This window comes from Aspergillus japonicus (assembly GCF_003184785.1).
Source record: "Aspergillus japonicus CBS 114.51 unplaced genomic scaffold BO86scaffold_1, whole genome shotgun sequence".
Lineage (NCBI taxonomy): Eukaryota > Fungi > Ascomycota > Eurotiomycetes > Eurotiales > Aspergillaceae > Aspergillus > Aspergillus japonicus.
The window spans coordinates 505487-531925 of NW_020291638.1; the positions used below are offsets into that span (position 1 = coordinate 505487).

A 26439-nucleotide genomic window follows, 5' to 3' on the forward strand; every position below is an offset into this window, starting at 1 on the left:
CGGAGTATCGAGTATGTAGAGTTCCATTAAACACATTAGGATGCATGGCTCCCAACACGTTGCCTAAGCAGTCAAAAGCTCTGATACTAGCTACATGTCATTCCCGACCAAGCCTCCGACCGAGCCCCTGTGCAGAACCAAACCTCCGTATGAGTGGAGCATGCTAGCCAGCCATATTGAATCCCAGCAGAATGGTGACCGTGTCTGCATTTGTTGCAAAGAGCAAAGAGTGAAAGATTAACAGTAAGACGAGCCCGCCACCATTCTTCCCGGGACGCAACTGCGAGTTACCTGGTTAGCTGCGAAACTAGACTAGTTGGAAGTCATTGAGAGATAGAATCGATTACCGAGAGCAAGAGACACAGTTTCGCTTAACCGAGAACATCAGCCGGGTTGCTGACGGCGTCAATTTCGTCCTGGTAGGGGTCGGCCACGCCCGCTTCATCCGTAAGGATAACTAGGATATAGTTGACACTGTCAATGATGTTCCCGTCGTACCCTTCACGCTTCTGGAGCATCTGAGAGAAGCTTTTGCGATGCATATTCACGGTCATGGCTCTGGCCTGCGGTGATATAGGCGTGGAAGCCACCAGAGTAGCGAAGGTAGCTAGGGCTGCGATGACAGTTGCCTTCATTTTGACTGGAAAGATATGGGCTCTGATACAGAGGTTATGAGAGAGATTAGAAGAAAGACTTGGAGAAGCTCGTAAGCCGAGATGATGATGATGTCGAGATGAAGACCAGATGAGTCCTGCCGGACACACTCTTATATGTATGGAATTCTAGGAATGCACAGCATAGCCGGCTAAACTCATAATACTGATATCATTGCGATATCATCCGCGCAAATGCTAATTCCTGCAGTCCCTCGGGCTGTGACCGTGACACTCCGCACACCCTGTCTTCACCTGATAGCCTGCTGTGCAAGTGATAAACATGCCCAATACTGTAATTGCAGTGGGATTGTATCAAGGCTGCACCCAAAGGTATCGGGTCGAACTTCTGCGGAAAGTAAATTGTGCTCCGAGATCTGTCGTGGTGGTTGGTCTAGAGCGAGCTAAGCTCTAAAACACTACGATAGCACATTTCTTTGGTTCGAGTATGCCTTGGAAGTGCAGGCGTAACATGCGAGTGAGACTGTGAAATCCTGAATTCAGGAGAATAATGCCATGCAATGTAACATCAGGTTGTTGAATCATGTTCATCATGCATGTATGCCAACGAGAGCAGGGTAGTTGGATGCACAAGGCGACGAAGCGAAACGCTATCAAGGGTCATAGTCTCGACCTTAGCACCCTGAGATACCACCAGAACACTTCATTTCAAATGCATGTCTCCTTATCAGTCAAACACGTTGTTGGCCACCTATAGTCTGTTGCTAGCCATCAAACTCCGCAACTAAACTCGTTTGACCCAGGAGAATCGGCTGCCCCTCAAAATCTCTTTTCTTCTCTGCTCGTTGTCCTGTGAATCAATTGTTCTCTGCTTCTGTCAATCTTGCTTTTGAATCTACTGTTTTTGATTATCCAGAGTACGCCATGGAGTTCAAGCCGCCTACATATCATCCTCTCATGTCCGAGTCGAGAGACTTTGAGTCCTCGACGGATGATGGCCAGGAAAATGCCTCCAATGATAGGCGTGTTCTCTTGCGGCATCAAACCTTGCGCGGCTGGGGAAAGCAAATACTGAGTCCGGTGGTCATAACCCTCATTGTACTCTGTCTTTTTGTGGGCGGATTGATTGTTGCTGTCCTGGTGAAAGTTCATCCTACTGATAACCAATGCTCGCGGCAACTGTCATCCTGGTGTGAGTGTTCAACTGAGAAGAGCCGATTACCAAACTTGCAACTAACAATTCAACAGCACCTGCGCTCGATGCGGTTGAGTATATTGACTATGACTTTGACGGCGCCTTCAATGCTACTAGCATATACCGTGGGCCTCCGACCCATGAAAGAGAATCCGCCTGGTTCAATCTGACGTACAGTGAGATTGATCCTTTGCACCAACTACTCAGTCTCTTTCTTCTATCTGACACAGTTCCCTCTCCTAGAGCATGCCGTCGAAATCCCTCCTGAGAAGCTCATTGCTCTAAACAAGTCTGAAGCGGATCATCTGCAACATGTTCCGCCGGAGGTCGGCCCCGGATATATTGGGCTTCTGGAAGTATTCCATCAGCTGCACTGTCTGGTGAGAGCCTACCTTTCCCAGCGTCACCCCAATTCTTTCATCTTCGCTGTTTGGCATAGACACAACATAAACGCTAACGGAGGGGCAGAACATTGTGCGCATGTACACCTGGTGGCAGGCAGGTAAATACGAGGAACCGCCTGAGGGCTTAGTGCGAAACGAGCTGAAGAACCGCATTCATGTGGACCACTGCATCGAGTCGCTGAGAGTTGCGCTCATGTGCCAAAGTGACGTTTCTCTGCTTTACGTCCAGATTGGGGGTGCGGCCGGAATTCGGGCAGACTTTGCCTCCCACCATCGATGTAGGGACTTCCGGAAGATAGAGGAGTGGATCGACGAGAATTGGACCGTAGTATGAGATTGCAGGGCGGGCGGAAATTACATGCCACCGCACATGTGCAGTTGGAACCGAAAGCGTTCGTCGTTGATATCAAGCGTTTGGCTCCCGCTTCCACCCGATGCTTGTTTGCTGCTGCACATTAGCTTGAACCCTAGCGTGGCATATAGCTAGTGTATGGAGTGATAGTGATATAAGATCTGCATTTTGGAATGTATTCCGAAGCTCTCTAGCTCTGCCTTACGGCGTTTAATCTCCGATGTTGATTTAATAATAGCATTACAGTCTTGCGGCCCTTGTGATGCAGCCAAAGTCCTTTTTCTTGTCCGATTGAGGGGAAAAACAAATCCTTCACGTCTTCTGGAGTTGCAGGAAACCTGATTGTTCCCGCTTCTTCTGTGAGGTGATTACTAGGTAGACCGAGAATTGGGGCAAGATTGCGTAGCAGCCAGGTGGTACTGCACATGCATAATGTGCAACACACTATAACAGGTTTTGCTTTGTGAGTTTCAAACACTGGCATGAGCAGGCTGACTACAGCCAATAATGTCAAGTCGATAAGGCAAGGCAAGCCTGGAGGCCAAGTAAACACTAGGTAAGGTACCTAGTAGTCAGTACGGTGTATGGTAAAGTACAGTCCCTACTGTACCTAAGGTAGTAGTATGTACTGTGTACAGTGATGGATCTCTAGCCGCTCTAGGCATCCCGCTCTTACACTATACCAGGGTCCAGGAGCTCCGACGGAGGAGCGCAATGCACATACATGGTAGTAACCAGGGTCGGTGATTGCTTCTTGCGGCCGTTGTCAGCTGGTCCGTCCCCGCTACCTCCACGCAATTTATCCGAGCATTCCATTGCTCGACTCCAATGAGGGGTGGATAGCTTATCATCAGCTTCTCAGCTCCAGCCATTCATATTCTTGCTTCCTCCCGGCACGCCACTGTCGATCGCATGGGCGCGATTCCAACCTGGATCAGAAGTAAGTTTGTCTGACAGAAGAACTGCTTCAGATACCAATCAGGCACATATCGGGTTTTCCCAAAAGGGCAATCGATCGGCCCCCCGCAAGCACAATTTATATAGTTCTAGTCCAATCGATTGAGATAACCATGCTCAAGACTTGGAAGCCGTCTGTTCTTACTGAATCAAAATCACTAGTAACTCTGTAGAATCATTTAGACGCATTGATATCGACCGAGAGAATTTACTGTCTTTCGAGCAAGGCAAACGGCCAACTCTGCTAGGCTGCACTACCCTTGGACCGCAACGGCACCACCACCCCGTTCAAATGAACCCAATCCAAAAGACGATCGAACTTCTTACACTTATGAAATGCCTGGAAGTCTTCTCGGGCAGGAACCTGTAACGGCGACTCGACCTCCTTCTCATACAAGAGGTATGGGGTCACATCGGCATTGCACATGAGGGCAAGCCGAAGAGTCTCAATGCAGTGGTCGACATGTGCCCGAATTGCCAGCGGGGAATTCTGCTTCAGGATGCGTGGAAGAAGCCCTTCGGGGTATTCGTCGCGTCCGATGTACTGGCGCAGAACATTGAGGCAGTGAAGGTGATGGAAGACCTCGACCCCGGCCACGTAACCCTGGGTGGGCGACTCGGCGGGCACCGGCACAAACCCTTGCTCAGTGCTGCGGTTGAGGAGGGGTACACGTTCAGGAGGGACAACCACACTGGGCACTGAGAATGACGAGAGTGACAACATGGAACGCGTTAGTCCAGGAGGTGATACTTCAATCTCCCTCTCACCCTCAAATTCTTCTCATCCCTTGTTGGTTAGAACAAACATACCGTCGACTAATCGTTTCCATTTTGCCTCCATGTGCTCGGTAGGGGCACCTGTATACCCCGAATTCTGTGTGGCGAAGATACTGACCCAATCCCGCTGCTCATACTCGACTGCTTCAAGCAACGGGGCTGTTTCATCGTGCAAATGTCAATGAGGGAGGCGGGCAGAAGAGTTAATTGCACAGTACATACACCAGATAGAGAGCTGGGCAGCACATTCACGGTCGGATAATTTCCAACTCTGTGCCGCCGATAACATCACAATTCCCGCGAGAAACATGAGCAGGCAAATGAGGCTCCATGTCACCTGGAGGCAACGAGAACCAAAGTGACTGATATAGACAGTGCTGTTTGCAGTGTCTGTGTCATCGTTCTCATCAATGTTGTTCATCCGCTCATAACCTTGTCTTTTGTCCTTCATTCTGGCTAGGTAAAAGCAGTCGTGCCAGAGAACGAGGTGAAGGTTGAGGATATGGTCTATATCGATGCTATACCCGCACTGTAGGACTAACTGTAGGGCTTTTTAAATAGACGGTGCCAGAGTGACTAGTCTGAGAAAGGCAATCAGTCAAGTACTCAGGGCTGCTGTACAGTACAGTACAGTACTCGGCTTCACCAAGGCTGTTACTAGTATGGATTACTCGGTACCGATCAAGTTAGCGCTGGAAACAATCCCTGTCGGCGTTACTCAGTCCGCATATCACATACAGTACGGAGTATGTACAGTACATACGGTACAGTACTGACAATACTGATTCTCCTGTAGGCAGGTCTCTCCATCCCCAGCGCCTCTTCCTCATCTCCATCATCTCCATCACATCATTCCACCGAACCCCCCTACTTTTCCAGATCTTTCTCAACCAACACCCAACACCTACCACCCAGCACATCTACGACTCATCGCAAGACCTAGGCTCTCTCCGGATGGCATCACTCACTTGCACGGACGACATTTCTTTTGGTCCGGCTGTCAAGGGCTGTCGCGGGGACTTCGACTTCACCCTGAAATTTGAAACTATTGTTCTCTCAATTCTACCATCAGCCATATTCATTGCGCTCTCAATTCCTAGAGGCGTTTGGCTTGCTCATAGAACAAGTGTCAAGGGTAATGTATTATTCCAGTCGACCAAACTTACAGCAGCAGTCATTTTCGTGATACTGCGACTGGTGCTCCTAGCCCTGGCCACCATTGAGCCATCTGAGTTGCCTGCATTGTTCATCACGGCCAACTCCCTGGACCTCGTCGCCGCGGTAGGAGTTTTATTTCTAACGTATCTCGAGCATTCTCGCTCACTACGACCTTCAATACTCCTCAGCGCGTTTCTCTCGCTGACTATCCTTTTCGACATTGCCCGAGTTCGATCCTTCTGGATCTTGGCTCAAACCCACTTTCAATTTGTCTATGTGCGACTGTTCACTACAGTGACTGTTTGGAAAGCCTTGCTACTTTTGCTAGAGTCACTGCAGCACCAGAAATGGTCCAAATGCGACCACAAAACCCACAGTCCGGAAGAAACCTCGGGCTTGTATGGACTGGGCAGCTTTCTATGGCTCGTCCCCCTTGTCCTGTCAGGCTACAAGAAAGTGCTGGAATTGTCTGATCTTTACCCTCTGGATCGAAGCGTGTCGATTGAAGCCCTGCAGAGAAACTTTGCCACGTATACCCAGCGCGCCATCTCCCACGGAGACCAACAAGGCTTGGCCAAAGCAGTTGCCCGCACATTAACAATCCCTCTCCTACTGCCCGTCGTTCCTCGCCTCGCGCTACTCGGCTTTACACTTTGCCAAGCCTTTCTCATCGAGACAATCCTCGAATGGCTCGCAAAGTCAGACACCGCCCTGACAGTCAAGGAGGGATATGCGCTCATCGGAGCGACAGCATTAGTGTACGTGGGGTTACCGATCGTCACAGCATTCTATTGGTATTTTCATGAACGGGCTTTATTCATGATCCGGCCATGTCTAGTATCGGCAATCTACCAAAAGACTACCCAGCAGCCAATTGCCGCTGGAGATGACAAGGCAGCTGTCACGCTGATGAGCACCGATGTCGAAAGAGTCATGATGGGTCTTATGCAGCTACACGAGTTCTGGGCCAACCCCCTCCAGGTTGCAATTGTGAGTTGGCTCCTTCAGCGTCAGATCGGCACCGCCTTTGTGGCACCGCTGATAGTTGTCATTCTCGGCGCCATCATGTCGACTGTCGTGATGCGATTTGTTGGCCCTAAGCAGATAGCTTGGATGCAAGCAATCCAGAAGCGGGTCGGGCATACCTCAACTGTGATCGCTACGATGAAACACTTGAGAATCTCCGGACTTACCCAGCCAGTGGAAGATTCCATTCGAGCATTGCGGCGGGACGAGCTGCACGCTGGGGGGAAGTTCCGAACCTTTCTTGTGATTTCAGTGGGCATCGGATTCATGCCAGTCCTTCTGAGCCCCATCTTTGCCTTTGCCTTTAGCTTGGGCAGATTGAACACCACTACCATTTTTACCTCCCTCGCCTATCTCCAGCTTCTCTCTGGTCCATTCTCTACCCTCTTCCAGGTCGCTCCTCAGCTGCTTGCGGCCTTTACATCTCTATCAAGAATCCAGATGTTCCTCGAGGGAGAGTCGAGACACGACTATCGACGACTTGGGACTGACGAAGCCTGGAAACAAAAGGCTGCAGGGGAGAAGTTGCCCCCCGTGGTGAACATCACGGCCGGGGGCTTTGGCTGGCAATCAAACGCGATGACCTTGAAGAACATCGATGTTTCGATCGCCCCAGGGCTGAATATGATTTATGGTCCTGTGGCTTGCGGGAAGACCACACTGTGTAAAGCGCTGTTAGGCGAGATTCCATTCACGGAAGGCGAGGTCTTCGTACGGACCGAGTTCCGCCAGATCGGATACTGTGAGCAGGTTCCATTTCTCCCGAATGCAAGTATTCGTGATGCCATCCAAGGGTACTCCGCTTTCGATGCTGAAAGGTATACAAGCGTGGTTGAGGCCACAATGCTTTCTCACGACCTGCAGCTGCTCCCTCAGGGCGACCAGACCCAGATTGGCAGCGACGGGATCGCGCTCAGTGGCGGCCAGAAACGGCGAATTGCGCTTGCCAGAGCGTTATATCTTCAATGTGACCTGTTGGTTCTGGATGACGTTCTCAGCGGACTGGACGCGGCTACGGAGGAGCACATTCTTCACGCGGTCTTCGGTCTTTCAGGCATGCTGAGGGCCAGAGGGGCGGTTGCGATCTTCTGCACCAGTGCCCTACGACATCTTTCAGCAGCGGACTATATCGTTGTATTGGGAGAAAACGGGACAATCGTAGAGAAGGGGCCACCCCGCAATCTCCGTACCCTCACTTCACAAAATACCGCCGTAAGCGAAAGAGGCACAATGTCTCATCATACCTCTCAACCATCCGCACCAACAAACCAATCTCCCACCACCAATGGTAACAAAGCAGTAAATTCAAAGATCAAGAGAGAGCAATCGAGCAGAGCCATCGGCGATGCTGCCGTCTTCATGTACTACTGCCGCAGCATTGGCCCTTGGCTGCTTGTCAGCTTCGCGACAGTTGGTATTCTCTGTGGGTTTCTTTACAACTTTCCCACGATATGGATCGGCTATTGGAGTACTGATACCTTCGGCCAATCCAAATCTTTGTACCTGGGAATCTACGCTTGCCTCCAGTGTCTAGCCCTAGCCACCGTTGTCAGCGAGGCTGCCATCGGCATGCTGGCCATCATCCGTACCTCTGGATCGCGCCTGCACGATGCATTGCTGCGGACAGCCATCGCCGCTCCCTGGTCCCTTCTATCTCAGATGGACACCGGGATACTCACTAACCTATTCTCGCAGGACATGACCTTGATTGACGGGGAGCTGGCTCAGGCGCTGATCAACACATCCCTGCAGGTTTGGATCGCCATCGGTGGGGCGGCGGTGATCGTCGCCGGCTCATCGCCCTACACCCTCATTGCCTACCCTTTCGTGCTGGCCATCATATACGCAATCCAGCGTTTCTATCTGCGCACCTCCCGTCAGCTGCGCCTGTTGGACCTCGAGGCCAAGAGCCCCCTTTACAGCCACCACCTCAATACGATCAAGGGAGCCGCCACGCTACGCGCATTTGGTTGGATCAATGAGTCCATTGGAGTGAACAACGCGCTGCTCGACGCATCTCAGCGTCCAGCCTACTTGCTGAGCATGATTCAACGGTGGTTGTCTTTTGTTCTCGACATGGTTGTGGCAGTCCTGGCCGTCCTCGTCGTTGCGCTAACCACTCAGCTTCGCAACAGCAGTGCCGGCTTCACCGGAGCCAGCTTGGTCGCCCTGATGAGCTTTGGCAAGACGCTGGCCGGCTTGGTCCGTATGTACACGGCTCTCGAGACTTCCATTGGTGCTGTATCCCGGATCAAAGCGTTCTGCGACGGCGGGGCTGACGGAGTCGGGCTTGAGAAGAATCAGCTGGAGGATGACCGCTCTAAGGGTGGCGCTAACAAGCTTCGACTTCCTGCCTCCTGGCCGGAGAGGGGTGCGATCACATTCCAGCATGTTTGTGCTTCGTACAGGTACATTTTGTCTTCTGCTTTATGTTGCGGAGATGCTAACAACACACAGCAACGAAGCAACTCCCGACTCAGATGCTCTCGCTATCCGAGACGCATCATTTACCATCGAACCCGGACAGAAAGTCGCGATCTGCGGTCGAACAGGAAGGTAAGTCCTCCACCCATCTTCCAGAATCACACCCTGCTGCTCCCCTCCCCACAAATGACATGCAGCTAACTGAATCCAAACCAAGCGGCAAATCGACAATCCTTCTTCTCCTCCTCCGCCTCTTGGACCCAGTCCCGTCACCACGCACAACCAGCACCAACGCAAATGAAGACTCAGCCCTAACAATCGACGGCACACCCCTCCACTCAATCGACCACGCAACCCTCCGCCATCGCCTCATCGCCGTCCCACAAGACGCCATCTTCCTTCCCGACGGCACCGCCTCCTTCCGCACGAACCTTCTCGCTCCATTCGCCGACGAGACAATCGATCCCGCGGAGTGCCAGGCCATCCTGGAGCGCACAGGTCTCTGGAGCGTGGTCACGGCCCGTGGCGGCCTGGACGCACCCTTCACAGCCGACACGCTGAGCCACGGGCAGAAGCAGCTGTGGAGTCTGGCGCGCGCGGTGCTGCGGCGGCGGGTGCGCGCGAGGAGTTTGGAGGAGCGGAGCGCTGCTGTGCCTTCTGGTCCTACCCTCTCTTCTGGAAAAGTAATGCCAAAGGCCCCTGCGGTGTCGGTGGGTGGTCGGGATTGCGTCACTGCTTCACCTTCTCCAGGCCCGACCGGTGGAGTATTGCTGCTCGATGAGATCGACAGCGGCGTAGATGCCGCAACCCAGCAGATGATGCGCGATCTCATCTGGAGTGAGTTTGCGGGGTACACGGTGGTGATGGTAGGGCATCGGCTGGAGTTCGTGGGGGAGTTCGACCGGGTTCTGGTCGTGGACGCGGGCCGGGTGGTGGAGGATGGGTCGCCGGGGGAGCTGATTGCGCGTCCGACTGGGTGGCTTAGAGATTTGTGGATGGTTGGGAGGGGCGAGGCTTGATTGCTCTTTTTAAGAAGTAGGACTGGTAGCCTGCATACTGGGGAGCGGCGTTCTGGGGGAGAACCCCCAGACCCCCCTTCTTTTCATCTTTCCAAACACTCGACTGTGCAGTCTACACCTACGCCTACGCCTACCCAGGAAGCTGGAAGAAAGGGGGGTCTGGGGGTTCTCCCCCAGTACGCTGACCCTGCCCAAGTCTTCGGAGAAACCCTAGGTCCCCCTTCTTTTCATCTTTCCGTATATAATTGTCACGTACCCTAAGTATTGTACTTCAAGTTGGAAACCGGACAATAAAAAAGCAACCTGGCTCTGAACAATAGACGCAATTCCAAGGACGACGAGAGACGGAAATTGGTCGCCCGTCGGCGCGCGCCATGGCTGGACTATCAGGGCTTATATTGGCAGCCAAGAACGGTGCTACGATGCTAAGGAACTATAATCCCCGAACCATGTGCGCTAACAGCCCCCGGCCATGTGGAAACGCGACCGTTTCTTCCCTCGACAGGGCCAAGACGGATGGAGCCATTCTCGCCGGGCTCGTCGGCAATGAACCTATTCTAGGCTAAGTGTTGAACAGTGCACGCGATTAGTACTACCTGGTAGAGTTCGCGAGTTTCTATTTAACCCAACTCCCACCCAGATGTGAACTTAACTACGTCCAGTTAAAATACATAGATATCCCCCATCATGCGTCTTGTCTCTGCCATTGCCGCCTTTGCTGCGGTTGCTACTGCCGCGGCCGCGGCCACCGTCCCCCCTGAGCTGGCGGTCATCGGGGAGCCGTCGACGGTGCTGAATGTCACCTACTCCGTGGGGTCCACTGCAGTCAGCTTCACCCCTGGCGAGTTCCTTAACACGACCGGTATGCACGGCCGATCCCCTTTTCAGACTGTTTCGCTGACCAATTCACCATGTATAGTCACCAAGGACGCGCCGGAGCCGCATCTCCACGACTTGGGGCTGAGCAGCTCGGGGCCCTACCTGCTGCTCATGGTCGACCCGGACTGGAACAAAACCACTCCCCCCTCGGTAATCGTGCATACGGTTGTGGCCAACCTGACCACCGCCGTCAACAGTACGAGCGATGCGAACGTGCTGGCCTCGTACATCGCCCCGCAGCCCAAGTCCGGCACGCACAACTACACCCTGTTCCTGTTCGACCAGCCCGCCAACTTCAGCGTCCCCGGCCGGTATGAGACATTCATGCAGACCACTTCGGAGACTCCCCTGAACCGATTGAACCTGCCGCTGGAGAGCTTCCTCAACCAGACCGGGCTAGGTAAGCCAGTCGCGGCCAACTACTTCCGCGTCACGGCGGCGAGCAACGACACCAGCTCCAGCTCGAGCGGATCCAACTCCACCACGAGCACGAGCACAGGCACCAGCACCGGCACCAGCACCGGCACCGCCGCTAGCGAGACGTCGAGTGGGGCGGGCCACAAGATGGCAGCGGGCAGTTATCTGGCCAGCGCATTGGCCCTGGTCGGTGCGGTGGTGGCCGCCGTCTGATCTACATTTCCCGGAAAGATATTCGTGGCGATGGAAAGTGAAGGGCAAACTGGCACATCGCTATCTCATACAAGTCATACTCATCATGTACAGTACACAGGAGTAGGTAATACCAACACCGGAAGACCGGCACGCGCGTGCAGCCACAACTCCGACTTTAGTCTAGCACTTAATGTAAGCTGCATGCACTAAGTCCGTTAGTGGGGGCCAGATGCTTCTGTTGGTCATGCAATCTGGCATTTCCCCTCGACCACCCCTGTAGAAAAGCCGGCCAGCGAGGTATCAGAAGCGCAGTCCGTCGAAAACTAATCTGCCCGACCACCTGCACCAGCTGCCCACTTTTCCCTTTCCCCCATTCACCATGGCCTCGCGCATCGAATCCCTGGCCACGACCATCGCCGACTCGGCCCAGCAATTACGAACCCTGCTAGCGCAGTACGAAATTGACGAGCCCTCGTTTGCAGCCACCTGCCCTCCATCGCTGGCGCTGCCCCCGCCCGTCGAGGCCGCGCGCAACGCCCTGCTGCACGCGGCGTGCGAGATCCAGGATCTGCTGCTCGACCCGGCCGATCTGCTGCGTTCCTATGCCATTGTACTCCCCCCTTCCCCTCTACTATCGCACCTGAGTTGCGACGACTAATACAAAGAAAATCAAGCACGCCCACCTCATCGCCCTGCACTTCATCCAACAATTCAACATCGCGCACCTAGTCCCTCCCACCGGCACGATCTCCTTCGCAGCCCTATCCGCGCAATGCCACGTCCCTGAAGCGGACGTGCGGCGCCTCCTCCGCCACGCGATGACGATCCGCGTCTTCGACGAGCCCGCCGAGAACGAAGTCGCGCACACCCGCGCCAGCATGCTGCTGCGCCAGGAAGGGATCCACGGCTGGATTGGCTCGACCTGCGCGAATAGCTGGCCCGGCGCCACCAGGGTATCTAGTGCTCGTCCTGGCTAGCGCAACACGGCTGCTCATCTCGGCTAACCAGGGTGTGTTTGACATAGACGATCGAAGCATTGCAGCGCTTTCCCGGCTCCGAGGAGCCACATGAGTCGGTTAGTAGATGTTCCGCCCCGTCCTGGGGGAGACCCCCATTCTCCACTTTTCCAGGATCATGTCACGCACGGGGTCGTCTCATCCAGGAAGCTGAAAGAAAAGGGGGGTCTGGGGGTTCTCCCCCAGAACGCCTACCCCCCAAGTCCCCAGACCAGACTAGCAGCGTTCTGGGGGAGGACCCCCAGACCCCCCTTTCTTTCAACTTCCTGGTTAGATGTAAGCTGTATAGCTGGGATGTCTACTTAAGGTTCCGCTTAAGGGAACCTTTAGTTGCGTACTGCCTGGGGAGCTGAAAAGAAGGGGGGTCTGGGGGTTCTCCCCCAGGATGCCACTGTTCTTTAAGACTTGGGGGTAGGCGTTCTGGGGGAGAACCCCCAGACCCCCCTTCTTTTCAGCTTCCCAAACCCACCACCACGCCGCGGCAGACTCCCCCTGCGGGCGAATCTGCCTACGGATATATGGACGTGTACATGTAGGAAACTGACAGGGGATAGGGCTTCGCGCTCGCCAACGACGGGCGCGCGCTGTACGAGGCGCTGGCGCAGTCGCCCGCCCGCGCCGCCACGTTCGCCGCCAGCAAGCGCGGCTACGCGTCGGGGGCGGCCATGGGCCCGGCGGCGCTGGTCGCGGCCGTGCGCCCGCTGCTCGCCGCCCTGCCGGCGGACAGCGTGGTCGTGGACGTCGGCGGCGCGCAGGGCGACATCAGCTTCGCGCTGGCAGCCGCGTTCCCGCGCCTGCGCTTTGTGGTGCAGGATCTGCCGGGCGTGATTGCGCGCGCGAAGGACCAGCAGCAGCAGCAGCCCCCGTCCTCATCCCTATCTCCAACAACGAGTGAAGGAAGAGGACGCGTCTCCTTCCAGGCGCACGACTTCTTCACCCCGCAACCGCCCACCACCCCCGCAGCGCAGATCTACTACCTCCGTCATATCCTCCACAACTGGGGCGACCGCCACGCTGTCCAGATTCTGCGGCAGCTGCGGCCGGGGCTGCAGCCCGGGGCGCGCGTGCTCATCCACGACCACGTGCTCGAGCAGTACCCGGCGCAGGAGCCGATGTGGAAGCGGCGGCTTACCAGCGCGATGGATCTGAATATGCTGCAGTTGCTGAATGCGCGCGAGAGGGACGAGATGCAGTGGCGCGCGTTGCTGCGGGAGGCGGACGAGCGGTTTCGGTGGGTGGGGGTGCGGCGGGTGGAGGGGAGCGCGTTGGCGGTGGTGGAGGTTGTTTGGGATGATTAGTCCCCAAATGCCTGAGACTAGTAGCTCTGCTATGGGGGAATTGTAGCAGGTAGCAGGGGGTGTTCTGGTACGGAGTACGGAAACAGGAGTAATCTAAGGATGATTGATGCAATCGGACATGATTTGTTGGCGGGTATCCGACGGAGGCCGGAGGGAATCACTACCCTGCAACGTGAGTAAAGTAGCTACGGAGTAGAATTTAAGTTACTTAACAGTGAATAGGTACAGTACAGTACGCCGTAGTAGTTGCGCGGTGTCGGAGTGGCGTGCATGTGCATGAGGTGCAGGAGCAAGCTAGGGCTAAGCTTCACACGCTAAAGGCTCTCCCGTCAGCACTAGTAGGCTTAGTTGCATGTTACCCCTCCTTGGCTCAGTGACAAGTGAGGCATTTTGGGTTGGTGTATGATTCAGGAGCATCGTCCCCTTGGCAATATGTAGCCAGACAATACACAATCTAACTCTTGTCCTGGTTCATTTCTCTAGCCCATCCCATCCAGCAGCCAAGACCAGCCACCATGTCCACCACCACCGACACCGACACCGCAACCACCACCACCACCAGACCAGGCTGGTACCAAACCAGCGTCACGGCTATCGACCCCGCCGCGCAGTCCCTGCTGGAGGAGTACAGCGGGCTCCAGCCCGACGAGGTGCTTCCTCATGTCCTAGCTCTGGTAAGCAACACATCCTCCCGTCTCCCCAAACCCCAACCACCATCTCCCCTTCCACGCAATGTTTCACACAAAGACACCCCGCCCCCTCGCGCCAACCAAAAGCCAGTCATGCCAACTGAAGGAAATGAACCGAACAGAGAGACGAAGCCTTCAACATCTTCCCCTACCCCTGCATCGGCCAAATGCGGTTCCTGAGCTGCCACCTGGCGCGTCTCCCGTTCTACCCGCACGTCCTGGCGCGGCTGCGCGCCTCGCCGGCCCACGGCTTCCTGGACGCGGGGTGCTGCGTCGGCCAGGAGCTGCGGCACCTGGTGCACTGCGCCTCGATCCCGGCGTCGCAGCTGTACGGCTTCGATCTCGAGCCGGGGTTCTTCGACCTGGGCTACAAGCTCTTCCGCGACGACGCCCACACATTTCCGGCGACGTTTGTGGGCGGGGATTTCGGGGTCGAGGACGAGGAGGCGTGGGCGCGCGGGGCGATTGTGCGGAGCGTCCAGGGGAAGGTGGATGTCGTGTGGGCGGGCTCGTTGCTGCATTTCTGGGACTATGAGGGCCAGGTGCGCGGGGTGGTGCGGTTGGTTGGGTTGACGAGGGGTGCGGTGGGGACGATTGTGTGTGGGCGGCAGATGGGAAGTACGGTGGCCGGGGTTTATGAGTTGACGGGGTTGATGGATCGGACGATGCATTATCGGCATGATGTGGCCAGTCTGTTGGGGCTGTGGCGCGAGGTCGAGGGCCGGACGGGGACGAGGTGGGAGGTGCGGGCGGAGTTGGAGGTCGGCGAGACCACGGCCAAGATGCGCAATATGAGCTTTGTGGATGATAATGCCCGCGTGGTTTGGTGGTGTGCTACCCGCGTGCTGTGAGTTGGATTTATGGGGATGGGGATCATGAGATATGAGTGTGAGCATGAGTGTGAGCATTTGGGTTGTGGCGTTTGGCCAGGAAGCTGAAAGGAAAGGGGGGTCTGGGGGTTCTCCCCCAGAACGCCTACCCCCAAAGTCTCAAAGAACAGTGGCATCCTGGGGGAGAACCCCCAGACCCCCCTTTTTTTCAGCTCCCCAGGCAATGCGCAACAGCTATACAGTCTACATCTAACCAGGAAGTTGAAAGAAAGGGGGGTCTGGGGGTCCTCCCCCAGAACGCTGCTAGTACAGAGAATTGGGGTACATCCCCTTTTTTTCATCTTCCCAATCATAGCATGACTCAGTCACTGCCTGCCTATATTCTTTATGTACTGTACATATATACCCGAAGGGACTACCGGATATCCACATCCATCTTCACCAGGATCCCATTCGCCGACACCAGGCCTGCCGCTGCCCCCCGTGCCCGGTCTTCGGGGTCCTTGGAGGCGCAGCTGGTGGTGGTGAAGTGGCCCATCTGCAGCTGCTCGGTGCTGCTGCTGGCCTCGTCCTCGAGCCGCCGGCGCGCGGCCCGCGCGGCCGCCGCCGTCGAGGCGCGGCTGTAGTAGGTATTCCCGCCCGGCGCGCCGGCCGTCCAGCTCTTGTTGGAGCGGCGGAACTTCTTGCTGAAGGCCACGCGGAAGCCCGAGGCGATGGGCACGGCGGCCGCGCACACGATGGCCACGTTGAGCTGGATCACGTCCAGCAGCTCGAAGGGCGCGGCCGCGTAGGTGAAGTCCGAGTGCAGGTTCGTGGCGGTGTAGAGGACGGCGACGCGGGCGATGGCGGAGACGACGGCGCTGCGGATTGGGGGATTAGGGATATGGATACAAGGAGACGCAGGGAACTTCTGGTGGAGGGAGGGGAGTGTACGTACAGGAATCCGACCGAGAACACGATCATAAGCCCTGTTTTTCGGGCGAGCGGCATCTGCAGGGTGGCGATGGTGGCAATGGGCAGCACCAAGATGGCGACATCGGAGACCAGGTCCAGAATCAGCGGCAGGCCGTCGGCGGTGGTGGTGTTGTGGCAGCTGCCCTTGAGGGTCGACTGCGGGTCGAAGCGCTCCCAGTAGTAGCTGGCCGGCACGCACGAGAGCGCGTACGAGATGGTCGAGCCGATGGCCCACAGCACCACGTATACCATGTTCGTCCACCAGAAGATCCGCAGCCAAATCTGCTGCACGATGAACAGCCGGCGGTAGTAGAGCAGCAGGGCGATCTTGGTGGCCAGCATCGAGGGCCCGTTGAAGGTGGCGGTGAGCCACACGCACAGGAAGATCCACTTCAGGGCATGTAGCGACGGATCCTGCGAGTTGACGCGGAAGAGGTGGTATCCCAGTCCATAGTGCACCGCAACTATGGTGGCGACGGAGACCACATTGGCGAAGAGCTAGAGGCAGAGAAGAGGGGCAAGGTCAGTGACACGGTCGAGTGCGTGGATGCAGCAGACGACGGCAAAAGAACGTACGACGGCCACGACCAGCCAATAGTCCTCCTGCATGGGGCGTTTCTGGATGCGCCATTGGGCCCAGATACGCAGCATCACGCCCAGATTGCCAAGCACCAGCATGGTGACACTGAGGCCCAACACCACCGGCTGGAGGGACTGCGACCACTCCGCCAGCTCCGCCGCGGTTAGCGTCGAAGTGGTGGAGGAGGACGACGAGGACATCGTCTCCGACATGGTGACGGGGATCGAATGGCAGATAAAAGATACGACAATCTAAATAGAAGGGAATAGGGATGGGAGGACAATCCGTCAGATCGTCAAGACCCTCTCAACAACCCAACACAGCCCATTGTCAGCGAGGAGGTACTCTGTCGCTGATAAATAACCCTCACTGCCGCCTGATGGTGGCCAGATTGATCCTGGGGACAGGGATACTGCGACAGGGATACTGTGCTGGACTGCACACTAGTTGCAATTACCAATTATCACCAATCTCTCTCGGGTGAAGAGAAGAGAAAAAGAGGGGAAGGGTCGGAGTTTGACAAGACCAGACAAGAGGAGACAAGACCAGACCACTGCAGTGGCCCACTTTTCCGCCCCTGCATCGCGTCGGCCCTAATCCGGCACTAATCAATCCTGCACGAGTGAGATTTGTCCGTAGAGTCCGTGATTGTTGGCCCCCCCCCCCCGCGCCAGAATGCCTCGTCCGATAAGTCAAGCGTAGACAAGCATAGACAAGCGTAGACAAGCCTCGCCAATCTGCGATGCGGTGCTTAGCTATGCAGCCAGCCCATAAGAATGCACCCAAGCGCTATGGGACTTTTTCTGTAATCGTCGCCGACAATTCTCTCGTTCTCACCATGTTACTGCACCCGAGTCCTTCACCTGCCGGCTTGGGGCTGAGCAAAGACCAGGTTCGGAGCTGCACGGCGGAAGTCGTGCGTGATACCCTGCCCCCACGCGAGGCCACCAGCCTGCTCGAGCTTTTGCAGCGAGCTGCAACCACCTCTGCAGGGATCACCTTTTACAAGACCTCAGGCTCTACTGCCGAATCGGCAGAGTGGTTTTCCTACCAGCAGCTGCTCAACCAGGCCTGCCATGATGCGCACTGGCTGCAAACCTCGGTGTCGAACCTGCAGCGGGACACGGTCTTCCTGCTGCATTTCGACACCCACGAGGAAAATATCCGCTGGTTCTGGGCGTGCACAGTCGCGGGCTATCTGCCGTGTATCGTTCCCAAGTTCGCGGTGTCGACCGACCGTCGCATTGCGCAGGCCGAACACATCCTCCGGCTGCTGGATGGGCCGGTGGTGCTCACCAATGGCCGCATGGCGTGCGCCTTTCAGGGCATCGACACCCCGCGTTTGTATCGCGTCGATCAGCACACCGCAATGACCACCAGACTGGCCACCACGGCAGCCGCCACGCCGCTCCCAGTGGATCGCAACCAACGGGCCGACGATCTCGGAGCCCTGATGCTCACCTCGGGCAGCACCGGCTTCTCCAAAGCCGTGTGTCTCCGGCAGCCGCAGATGCTGGCCGCAGCCGCCGGCAAAGCCGCACACTGCGGAGCGACCTCTCAGGACGTCTTCCTCAGCTGGATCGCGCTCGACCACGTCGTCAACCTGGTCGAGATGCACCTCCACGCCATGCGGCTGGGGGCAGAGCAGATCCAGGTGGCGACTGAGCTGGTGGTGGCCGAACCGCGCCGCTTCCTCAACCTGGTCGATCGCCATCGCGTCTCCCTCAGCTTTGCCCCCAACTTCTTCCTGGCCCTGCTGTGCGAGCGCGTCTGTCATCCCACACCGGAGCAGGAGGCCCAGCCCGCCGCAAGCTGGGACCTCTCGTGTCTGCGCTGTGTCTTCTCTGGCGGCGAGGCCACTGTGCGGCAAATGGCGGTGCAGCTCCTCCGGGCACTCAGGCCCTACGGCGCCCGGCCCTTCATCCGCGCGGGCTACGGCTTGACCGAGTCGTGCGCGGGCATGGTCTGGGACCTGGTCGACCACACTCTGGAGGGCCTCCACGACGCGGCTGGTGAATTTATGTGCTGCGGCCTGCCCATCCCCGGGGTGGAGATGCGCGTGCTGCGGGAGAGCGACGAGAGCGAGGCGGCCGCGGGCGAGGAAGGGATGTTGCAGCTGCGCGGAGCCGTGCTGTTCGACCGATACTACTGTGATGCAGCCGCCACGCGTGCGGCCTTCACGTCCGACGGCTGGTTCATCACAGGGGACAACGCCTACCTGGATGCGCACGGCCAGCTGTACATCACGGGCCGCACCAAGGACACGCTCCTGCTCAACGGGCTGACCATCTTTGCTGTCGAGGTCGAGCATAGCCTCGAGCAGGCCCGGATCCCCGGTCTGACCCCGAGCTTCACGCTCGTCTTCGCCCACCGGCCCCCCGGTGCCCTGACCGAATCCTACTGCGTAGTGTACCTGCCCAGCTACAGCCCAGACGACGCCGCGGCCCGCGTCGCCACCACCGAAGCCATCGAGCGGATCGCCAGTCTGGTCGTGCACGTCAAGCCCGCCGCGGTGCTCCCCCTGCCACGTAGCTACTTCGAAAAGACCTCCCTCGGCAAGCTCTCGCGCGCACACTTCCGGCGCCTCTTCGAGTCCGGCGCCCTGGACTCCGAACGCGAAGCGCACGAGAGCAGCATCCATGCGCACCGCCAAGCGCACCGGCAGGCCCCCTCCTCGCCCATCGAGCAAACGATCCTCACCCTCATCTGCGCGCGCCTCCACGCGGCCGACCCCGACTCTGTCAGCGTGACCACCAACCTCTTCAGCCTGGGCCTCTCTTCGCTCGACTTCTACACCGTCACCCAAGACCTGCACCAAACCTTTGGAGTGGTCTTCACCCTCCCGGACCTCCTCATGGACCCGACCGTTGCCGGTCTCGCCCGCCGCCTGGCCTCCAAGCAGCACCAACAACAACCCAGCCCTAACTCCCACTCCCACTCCCTCCCTCTCTCCCCCTCCCCAAAACCAGACAACCGCACAGACTACGACCCCGTCGTCCCCCTGCAACTCACCGGCCCCAAAACCCCACTATGGCTCGTTCACCCCGCCTCCGGCAACGTCCTCATCTTCGCCAACCTGGCGCGCGCCTTCCACGACCGACCCATCTACGCCTTCCGCTCCCGCGGCGTCCAACCCGGCGAGCCGCTGTTTACCAGCATCGCCGAGATGGCCTCCACCTACGCAGCAGCGATGCAACGCACGCAGCCCGCAGGCCCCTACGCACTGGCCGGCTACTCGCTCGGCAGCAGCATCGCGTTCGAGATCGCCAAACGCCTCGAATCCGCCGGCCAAGAAGTCCGTTTCCTCGGCGCTCTCGACGGACCGCCGGACATCGCGCCGCTCGTGGGCCAGCTCACCTGGACCGAGGCGCTGGTGATGATCGCGTACTTTTACGAGCTCATCTCCGAACCGCGGTGCGTGGCGCTGATGCCGCAGTTACGCGATGCGGAGCGCGAGCGCGCGTTGGATGTGGTCCTGCGGGAGGCAGACCCGAGTCGCGTGAAGGCCTTACGGTTGGATCGGGCGGAGCTGAGCCATGTCACCGACGTGACGGCGGGGTTCTCCCGCGCCGCGGGCCAGTATACCCCGGCCGGGAGCGTGGCGGGCGCGCCGGTGGATGTGTTCGCCGTCGATCCGCTGCTCACGGTCACGGAGGACCGGACCGTCTGGGTCGAGCGGTATCTGGGCCAGTGGAGGGCGTTGTCGCGACGGGGCATGGCCGTGCACCAGTGCGAGGGCCGGCATGCCGATATGCTCGGCGCGCGGTACGTGAATGGCCTGCAGCTGGTGTTGCGGCGGGTGTTGGAGGAGAGGGGCGTTTAGATGACATTTGCGTTACATGAATAGATGGCTCAGGGTGCAATCAGCTGGGTGGTCGATGCGTTGTCAAAAGCCAATGAATGTAATGTGATATGTGTGTGCTTGTGCGTGGGTGCTGGTTGGTGGTGGCGTTCTGGGGGAGAACCCCCAGACCCCCCTTTCTTTCAGCTTCCTGGTAGATGTAGACTGTATAGTCGGGGTGGTTACCGAAGATTCCCCTCCGGGGAATCTTTGGTTGCGTCTTGCTATGTTTGGGGAGATGAAAAGAAGGGGGTCTGGGGGTTCTCCCCCAGGACGCTGCTCCCACAGTATGCACTTCCGTCCCTCACGGACAGCTATCATCCCACATAGGATCTGACTCTTTATCTCCGTGATGCTTGGAAAATAACAGGAAACCTCCATTATCGGGGTGGTGGTAGTGCAGTACGTAGAGGTGCTGGGAATAGTGGGAGCGGCGTTTGCATTCTTCATTCGCCGCTCTCCATCCCTGGGTCGCCGCATTTTGCCCCGAGTCCCCGGTACGTACCGTACCGTACCGTACCGTCTTACCAGCGTGACATCATCAAACTCGTCACCTCTCTCCTCTGTGAAAAATAATGCTCCAACCGGACATTGCTTTCACTCAACTCCTATTTTGCACAAGGTCCTCGCAGCCAGTGGCATCTGGCCTTTCTTCCCATATGCACTCCGGTCACAGAGCTCCCAGTCGAGCCGCCTGTCTTGCCTGGTCAGTCATCCTTCCCGTATTGGAACGACACGCATGGGAAAATTAACTGCTGCGGGTGTCCAGTCGCGCGCGCAAGATTCGATGCGACGGACGGAATCCATGTAGCAGAGTAAGACTCCTCTTGATACTTCACTAGGACAGTCAATGACGCTTTCAGTAGTGTTCCTACAAAGGGTTGAATTGTGTCTATCGCCCCAGCCGTCGGGGCGGGATCCGTCGCGGTGGTGCGACCAAGTCGCCGGTCAACGAGGCTCCAGCGCCAGTCCACAACCCTACCGTTCCAGCTGTGCCCATCGGCCAGCACCCATTCCCAGTCTCCGCTTTGAATGATGTGATCGGAGAGGAAGAAGACCTAACGAGCATCTTCAATCTTCTCAACCCTCTTGGTGGGATTCGCAATCTGGACGTGAATGAGATCGATGAATCGAGATTTGAGGATTGGAGAGGAGTGCCAGCAGCAGCAGGAGCCCTGGTTACCAATGCTTGTGATCCCATGGGAGATGTGATGAGCACGAGTCCCCTCGTAGTTCTGCGCGCATACACCTCCGATGAGGACATGTAAGTATCAGCATCCGAGCAGCAGTCACAAGGTACTGCTTCGGAGTCGAGTGCCATCAGTATCATGTTCGTTCATGGTGACTGACCCCGACTATAGACTGAATGCTTACTACGTACACATCCATCCATTCTTACCGATTCTTCCGCCTCCTCTCACAAAGCAACCTGATGACCGGCCGTCGGCTGTTCAATTCGCGCAGGGCCAAGTCAGGGCAATCCAAGAATCCTCTTTTCCACACTGGCCGGCCTCCGCACTGACCCTGGCCATCTCAGCCATTTTGGTATCAATCCCTCTGCCCCAGGATTCCGACCCGAGTTCGGAGTCGAGTATCTCGTTGAGACGGTCGGCGGCACAGCATTTCGCAGAAGCGGCGTTTCGTGCAGTGGACGACGGGACCGATGCGAGGGCTCATACACCGGCCAACACAACTATCTTCGCAGGACCCGGTATTGGTAACAACGATATCGCGCCGGTGTCCTCCGTTCTGGCCCTGATACTACTGAGTATTCATGAATACTGCCAGCGGGGGAATGTGTCTCGCATGCGGCGTCGCGCTAATCAGGCGATCACAACCGCCATGGATCTCCGCTTGCATAGCCTGGGTGCTGCGGCAACCGAGGCACAGCGCCGAGCGTGGTGGGGTGCGGTGGGTTTTGCCCAGGACAAGGCTTTGATGTCTGACTCTGATCGATTCTGCAGATGTTCATTCTATATCTGTCATCCATCGACCAGGACGTAGTAAGTATTGTCCTGCTATCAGGATATCCTCCACTTTCATTAACCTCTTATCCCTACTTTTGGTAACCGGTCATCAACGCAGTTACCTATCATCACCCTTGACGACCCGCGGATCACGACCCCGTATCCTGCCATCCACAACCACTCGGAGGTACGGCAGTGCCACTCAGTCTCTGTTCTTTCCGACACCTGACTTTTATACCTAGCCATGGCCCCTTCTGCTCCAAGCCGAGGCTATCATCCTATCAGTGTCGCAGACCTTGTATAACCGGCGCCGCCCTCCAGCGCTAGCAGGCACGGCTCCTTCCCAGCTTACGGCTGCAATTACACGGCTTGACGCGAACATCCTGGAATTGACGCGCAAGCTCGACCGGTCACCGCGACCTTCATCCAGGACCGGTGTCGAAGCACAAGCACTCTTAACGACGTGGGCGATCGCCCAGTCCCTGGTTTATTCGTAATAATCCCGGATTCCCACCTCTTCGCCAACCAAAATGACTAACAAACTGCCTAAACTCTCATGATAGAGCCCGCGTGCGCCTCCACCGCTCCCGCGCCTTCAGCAACATAGCCCCCATATTCATCTCCAAACACTGCAACCTCCCCACCGACCCAGACCCCGCCCGGCCCCGACAGTCAACACCCGACGAGCAGATCCTCGCCTCCGCCGCCTTCCCATCCACAGCAGCGCAGTCTTCTCTGATCTGCCTCAAAGCCTCCCTGGCCATGGCGCGCGCGTACGAAAGGATCGCAGCAATTGCATCCGAAGGTGGCTCACGTAACGGAGCACCGCACCCCCAAGCGATCGGAGCATCACATGGCCCCTCCACAGAGGGGTTTGTTCTTCCCGAGCCCGCGCCAGTTCCACCGCGAACGCACATCATCCCGTTTTTCTTCTGCGGCGCGATGCAAGCCTCCCATGTCCTGCTCATGACTTACCGTCAGCTTCGGATGGCGCTCGGGTTGACGGGGGAGGAGCCGCAGGTCGCTTTGGGGAGGTACGCCCACCTGCTTCCGCACTCGCTGGAGCCGGGAGCCGAGGTCCAGGATGTGGAGCGGCTGCTGCGCGAGCTGCGGCAGGGAGTGGAGTCGATTCTCGGGTCGATGCGGTTGACGGTCGTGTTTGAGGGGGTGGGGGGGATGGAGGTGGAGGTACAGGGCGCGTATCGTTCGGTGTGTGGAGGGCAATTGTAGTTATGTGCTTTGTACCTGTCTTGTCTTCTATCTTTGTATGAGAGAAGGATATTGATTTGCAGAGTCAAAGCTATCCGGGTTTAGGCTTATCCCATCCAATAGTGTTGGCTTCTGGTATTATTGGCTGAGTGGACTGTGGATGGTTTGGTTCCCCGATGGCCGCGCGGGAGCGGCGAATCATCGGGTCGCCGTTGTGTTGCACTGTGCTGTGCTGTGCTGTGCTGTGATTAGGGCTACCGGGTGGGACTCAAAAGGCCGCAGTGGGCCTCTTGTATATACTGCAACACGAGGTCTATTCGCCAATGTTGAGATTTAGACATGAGTCAACCTAGGGATGAATGGCTCTCTGCCGCATCCATCTATGAGAGTTACCAATATGCTGAACATCGAGCGTAGAGGAGTCGGTCAGTGTACAATTTCCTTTCTACAAGAAACCTTAAAACACATACTACAGCATCCAGGCAACAATCAACAAGATCAACGTCCATTAACAATAATCAATCTTCTCAGAACCTGGAGAGACCGTCTTAGACCTCCACACAACCATCTGCACTGTCTTCAGACAGAACCGCGCGACAAGCCTGCACGAAATCGTGCTTCAAGTCCTCGACATCCTCCAACCCACAACTCACGCGCAGCAGCCGCTCATCACAACGACTATCGCTCATGGCCCTCCACTCAATCAAACTCTCCACATCGCCCAGACTCGTGGCATGCTGAAACACACCCATCTTCGACGGCAACCGCCTCGCCAGCGCCGGCGTGCGCGCCCAGATGGCGAACACCGGCCCGAACCCAGCAGGCATCTGACGCCGCAACCACCCATCCTCGCCCCCTAAATCCTCCACCTGCAGCGACGCATGCCGCACACTCCGCACAACCTGCCCAACCACCCCAGCACCGCGCTGCACCTCCCCAACCAACCACGCCACCAACCTCTCCGCGGTCTCCGCCTGCCTACGCACACGCAACTCCAACGTCCGCACCGACCGCAACCCCAACCACCCCTCCAAGCTCCCCATAACCGCCCCCAGCACCATCCGCTCCGCCTCCAACCGCTCCATCCACCCCTCCGCCACCCGCGCCGGATGCACCACCACCACACCCCCCAGCATATCCGAATGCCCCCCCAAATACTTCGTAGCACTATGCATGACAAGATCCGCCCCCAGGGCAATCGCATCCTGCAACGGCGGCGGCGCCAGCGTCGAGTCGACCGTCAGATACGCGCCAGCGGCACGGGCCCGCGCCGCGTACGCCGCTAGATCGCGCGCCTCGCCCGTCGGGTTGACCGGCGTCTCCACGTGGACGATGTCGCCCGGCTGGAGAAGCTGCATCGCCTCCCAAGAGAGCTTCTGGCACTTTCGGCCGTCGCTCAGGCGCGACACGAGATCGATCACCGCGTGCACGCCGTGGTAGCCGTCGCCGAGGAAGATCCGGGCGGGCTGCAGGAGGACGAGGATCGCGTGGAAGGCGGCGAGTCCCGTGCTGTAGGTGAGGATCCCGGCGCCGGGGTGGAAGATGTGTTGCAGGACGTGCTCGAGGCGCGTCGTGTTTGGGGCGGAGTAGCGCGCGTAGATGTGCGAGTCGTGCGGGGCGTTGGGCTGTTTTGGCGTGGTGTTAGGGGGGGGGATGGATACTGCAGGATTGTGGAAATTGGTGAGGGAAGGGATGGGATGGGAATCCGCACGTCTTGGTTCTCCAGGGGAATGAGGTGCGCCGGGTCCCGCGCGTACCGGTAGGTTACTGCTACGTGCATCGCGGGGGCGATGGCGCGGTGCGCGCTGAATTTGTCGTCGGCGTGGATGGCCTGCGTCGTCTTTGCCATGGGTCGGGATCCGAGGTTTGGGGGTTGTTGAGCGTCATTGTTGATTGGGTTGGGGGCTGGGTTGGAGGTCATGGTATGTGTTTCTGAAGTTGAAGCGTGAGATGACGTTTGGTGTGGGTGAATTGGAAGTCGGGATTGAAGAATAGTAAGAACGAGAGAACAGGAAGATATTTTATAAATGAAGGCGGCTCATATTTTCTCTGTTTCTTCTTATTGTACTTGAAGATATCAGGGTATATACCTCGCACCGCAAAGACTGGTCGACCCACTTCATACGCCGCTCCATCTTGGGTCGCCGCGTTCTGGGTCCGTGCCGCGGTGACTGATTTTACCTCGATCTTTCCGGTATGGTACAAACAACGATTGAAGATGTGGTCTTGTACTCCGATCTCGATGGGATGAGACTATACGCTGCGACAGAACCGAATCTGTTTTTGCTGTCTTGGTGGTAACTTGGCGAGTAATGGCATGCGACCCGACCCCTTGCAGTCAGTTGCTTCTGCAGTTTTATGATACCAGCCATCATCTTGAATACCGTCACTCCAATAATCATACAAAGGAGTATTCTATAATTGGTTTACTCAGATGGGGAGAACATGAGGGGGAGAGCTCGACTGTACAAGCTGTACAAACTACCGCAAGAAAGCAGACCAGCACAAGATACCATTGGCTTGGATCGCTAACTACGCTTTCATTCTTCTTCTTCTTCTTCTTCTTCTTCTTCTTCTTCTTCTTCTTCTTCTTCTTCTTCTTCTTCTTCTTCTTCTTCTTCTTCTTCTTCTTCTTCTT

At 57.0% G+C, this 26439-nt stretch overlaps 11 protein-coding genes across 11 annotated transcripts; 7 read left to right on the plus strand and 4 right to left on the minus strand.

The window, feature by feature from the left end:
* Positions 1-163: 163 nt before the first annotated feature.
* On the minus strand, positions 164-635 carry BO86DRAFT_394228 (uncharacterized protein; the record flags this gene model as incomplete). Its single annotated transcript, XM_025673181.1, has 2 exons — positions 164-280; positions 384-635. The coding sequence occupies 2 exons, from the start codon at positions 633-635 to the stop codon at positions 164-166; spliced, it is 369 nt and encodes a 122-aa protein (XP_025533320.1).
* Positions 636-1538: 903 nt separating this feature from the next.
* Positions 1539-2547, plus strand: BO86DRAFT_394229 (oxidase ustYa family protein; the record flags this gene model as incomplete). The annotated part of the gene is made up of 4 exons (XM_025673182.1): positions 1539-1806; positions 1863-1985; positions 2053-2189; positions 2278-2547. The coding sequence occupies 4 exons, from the start codon at positions 1539-1541 to the stop codon at positions 2545-2547; spliced, it is 798 nt and encodes a 265-aa protein (XP_025533321.1).
* A 1149-nt stretch (positions 2548-3696) lies between these two features.
* Positions 3697-4811, minus strand: BO86DRAFT_405459 (oxidase ustYa family protein). The gene is made up of 3 exons (XM_025674090.1): positions 4522-4811; positions 4333-4458; positions 3697-4221 (listed from the first exon to the last, which is right to left on the minus strand). The coding sequence occupies exons 1-3, from the start codon at positions 4748-4750 to the stop codon at positions 3767-3769; spliced, it is 810 nt and encodes a 269-aa protein (XP_025533322.1). The 5' UTR covers positions 4751-4811; the 3' UTR covers positions 3697-3766.
* A 335-nt stretch (positions 4812-5146) lies between these two features.
* On the plus strand, positions 5147-9971 carry BO86DRAFT_384537 (putative ABC multidrug transporter). The gene is made up of 3 exons (XM_025670909.1): positions 5147-8891; positions 8941-9039; positions 9125-9971. Exons 1-3 carry the CDS (start codon positions 5254-5256, stop codon positions 9924-9926), a joined length of 4539 nt encoding a protein of 1512 aa, XP_025533323.1. The 5' UTR covers positions 5147-5253; the 3' UTR covers positions 9927-9971.
* A 602-nt stretch (positions 9972-10573) lies between these two features.
* Positions 10574-11557, plus strand: BO86DRAFT_444403 (mitochondrial 54S ribosomal protein mL38). Its single transcript, XM_025676378.1, has 2 exons — positions 10574-10788; positions 10846-11557. Exons 1-2 carry the CDS (start codon positions 10614-10616, stop codon positions 11433-11435), a joined length of 765 nt encoding a protein of 254 aa, XP_025533324.1. The 5' UTR covers positions 10574-10613; the 3' UTR covers positions 11436-11557.
* Positions 11558-11747: 190 nt separating this feature from the next.
* On the plus strand, positions 11748-13731 carry BO86DRAFT_452256 (S-adenosyl-L-methionine-dependent methyltransferase; the record flags this gene model as incomplete). The annotated part of the gene is made up of 4 exons (XM_025676914.1): positions 11748-12027; positions 12092-12370; positions 12442-12492; positions 12988-13731. Exons 1-4 carry the CDS (start codon positions 11797-11799, stop codon positions 13729-13731), a joined length of 1305 nt encoding a protein of 434 aa, XP_025533325.1. The 5' UTR covers positions 11748-11796.
* Positions 13732-14106: 375 nt separating this feature from the next.
* On the plus strand, positions 14107-15271 carry BO86DRAFT_405463 (uncharacterized protein; the record flags this gene model as incomplete). Its single annotated transcript, XM_025674091.1, has 2 exons — positions 14107-14405; positions 14543-15271. The coding sequence occupies exons 1-2, from the start codon at positions 14247-14249 to the stop codon at positions 15269-15271; spliced, it is 888 nt and encodes a 295-aa protein (XP_025533326.1). The 5' UTR covers positions 14107-14246.
* A 394-nt stretch (positions 15272-15665) lies between these two features.
* Positions 15666-16984, minus strand: BO86DRAFT_300479 (uncharacterized protein; the record flags this gene model as incomplete). Its single annotated transcript, XM_025667459.1, has 3 exons — positions 15666-16110; positions 16188-16702; positions 16781-16984. 3 exons carry the CDS (start codon positions 16982-16984, stop codon positions 15666-15668), a joined length of 1164 nt encoding a protein of 387 aa, XP_025533327.1.
* A 638-nt stretch (positions 16985-17622) lies between these two features.
* On the plus strand, positions 17623-20607 carry BO86DRAFT_351186 (acyl-CoA synthetases /AMP-acid ligases II; the record flags this gene model as incomplete). Its single annotated transcript, XM_025669419.1, has 1 exon — positions 17623-20607. One exon carries the CDS (start codon positions 17623-17625, stop codon positions 20605-20607), a length of 2985 nt encoding a protein of 994 aa, XP_025533328.1.
* A 395-nt stretch (positions 20608-21002) lies between these two features.
* Positions 21003-23222, plus strand: BO86DRAFT_3144 (Zn(II)2Cys6 transcription factor). The gene is made up of 7 exons (XM_025668043.1): positions 21003-21331; positions 21395-21440; positions 21492-21889; positions 21987-22536; positions 22590-22628; positions 22711-22779; positions 22835-23222. The coding sequence occupies exons 1-7, from the start codon at positions 21201-21203 to the stop codon at positions 23087-23089; spliced, it is 1488 nt and encodes a 495-aa protein (XP_025533329.1). The 5' UTR covers positions 21003-21200; the 3' UTR covers positions 23090-23222.
* Positions 23223-24349: 1127 nt separating this feature from the next.
* BO86DRAFT_414559 (cystathionine beta-lyase) lies at positions 24350-25650 on the minus strand (the record flags this gene model as incomplete). The annotated part of the gene is made up of 2 exons (XM_025674851.1): positions 24350-25426; positions 25513-25650. The coding sequence occupies 2 exons, from the start codon at positions 25648-25650 to the stop codon at positions 24350-24352; spliced, it is 1215 nt and encodes a 404-aa protein (XP_025533330.1).
* Positions 25651-26439: the final 789 nt, after the last annotated feature.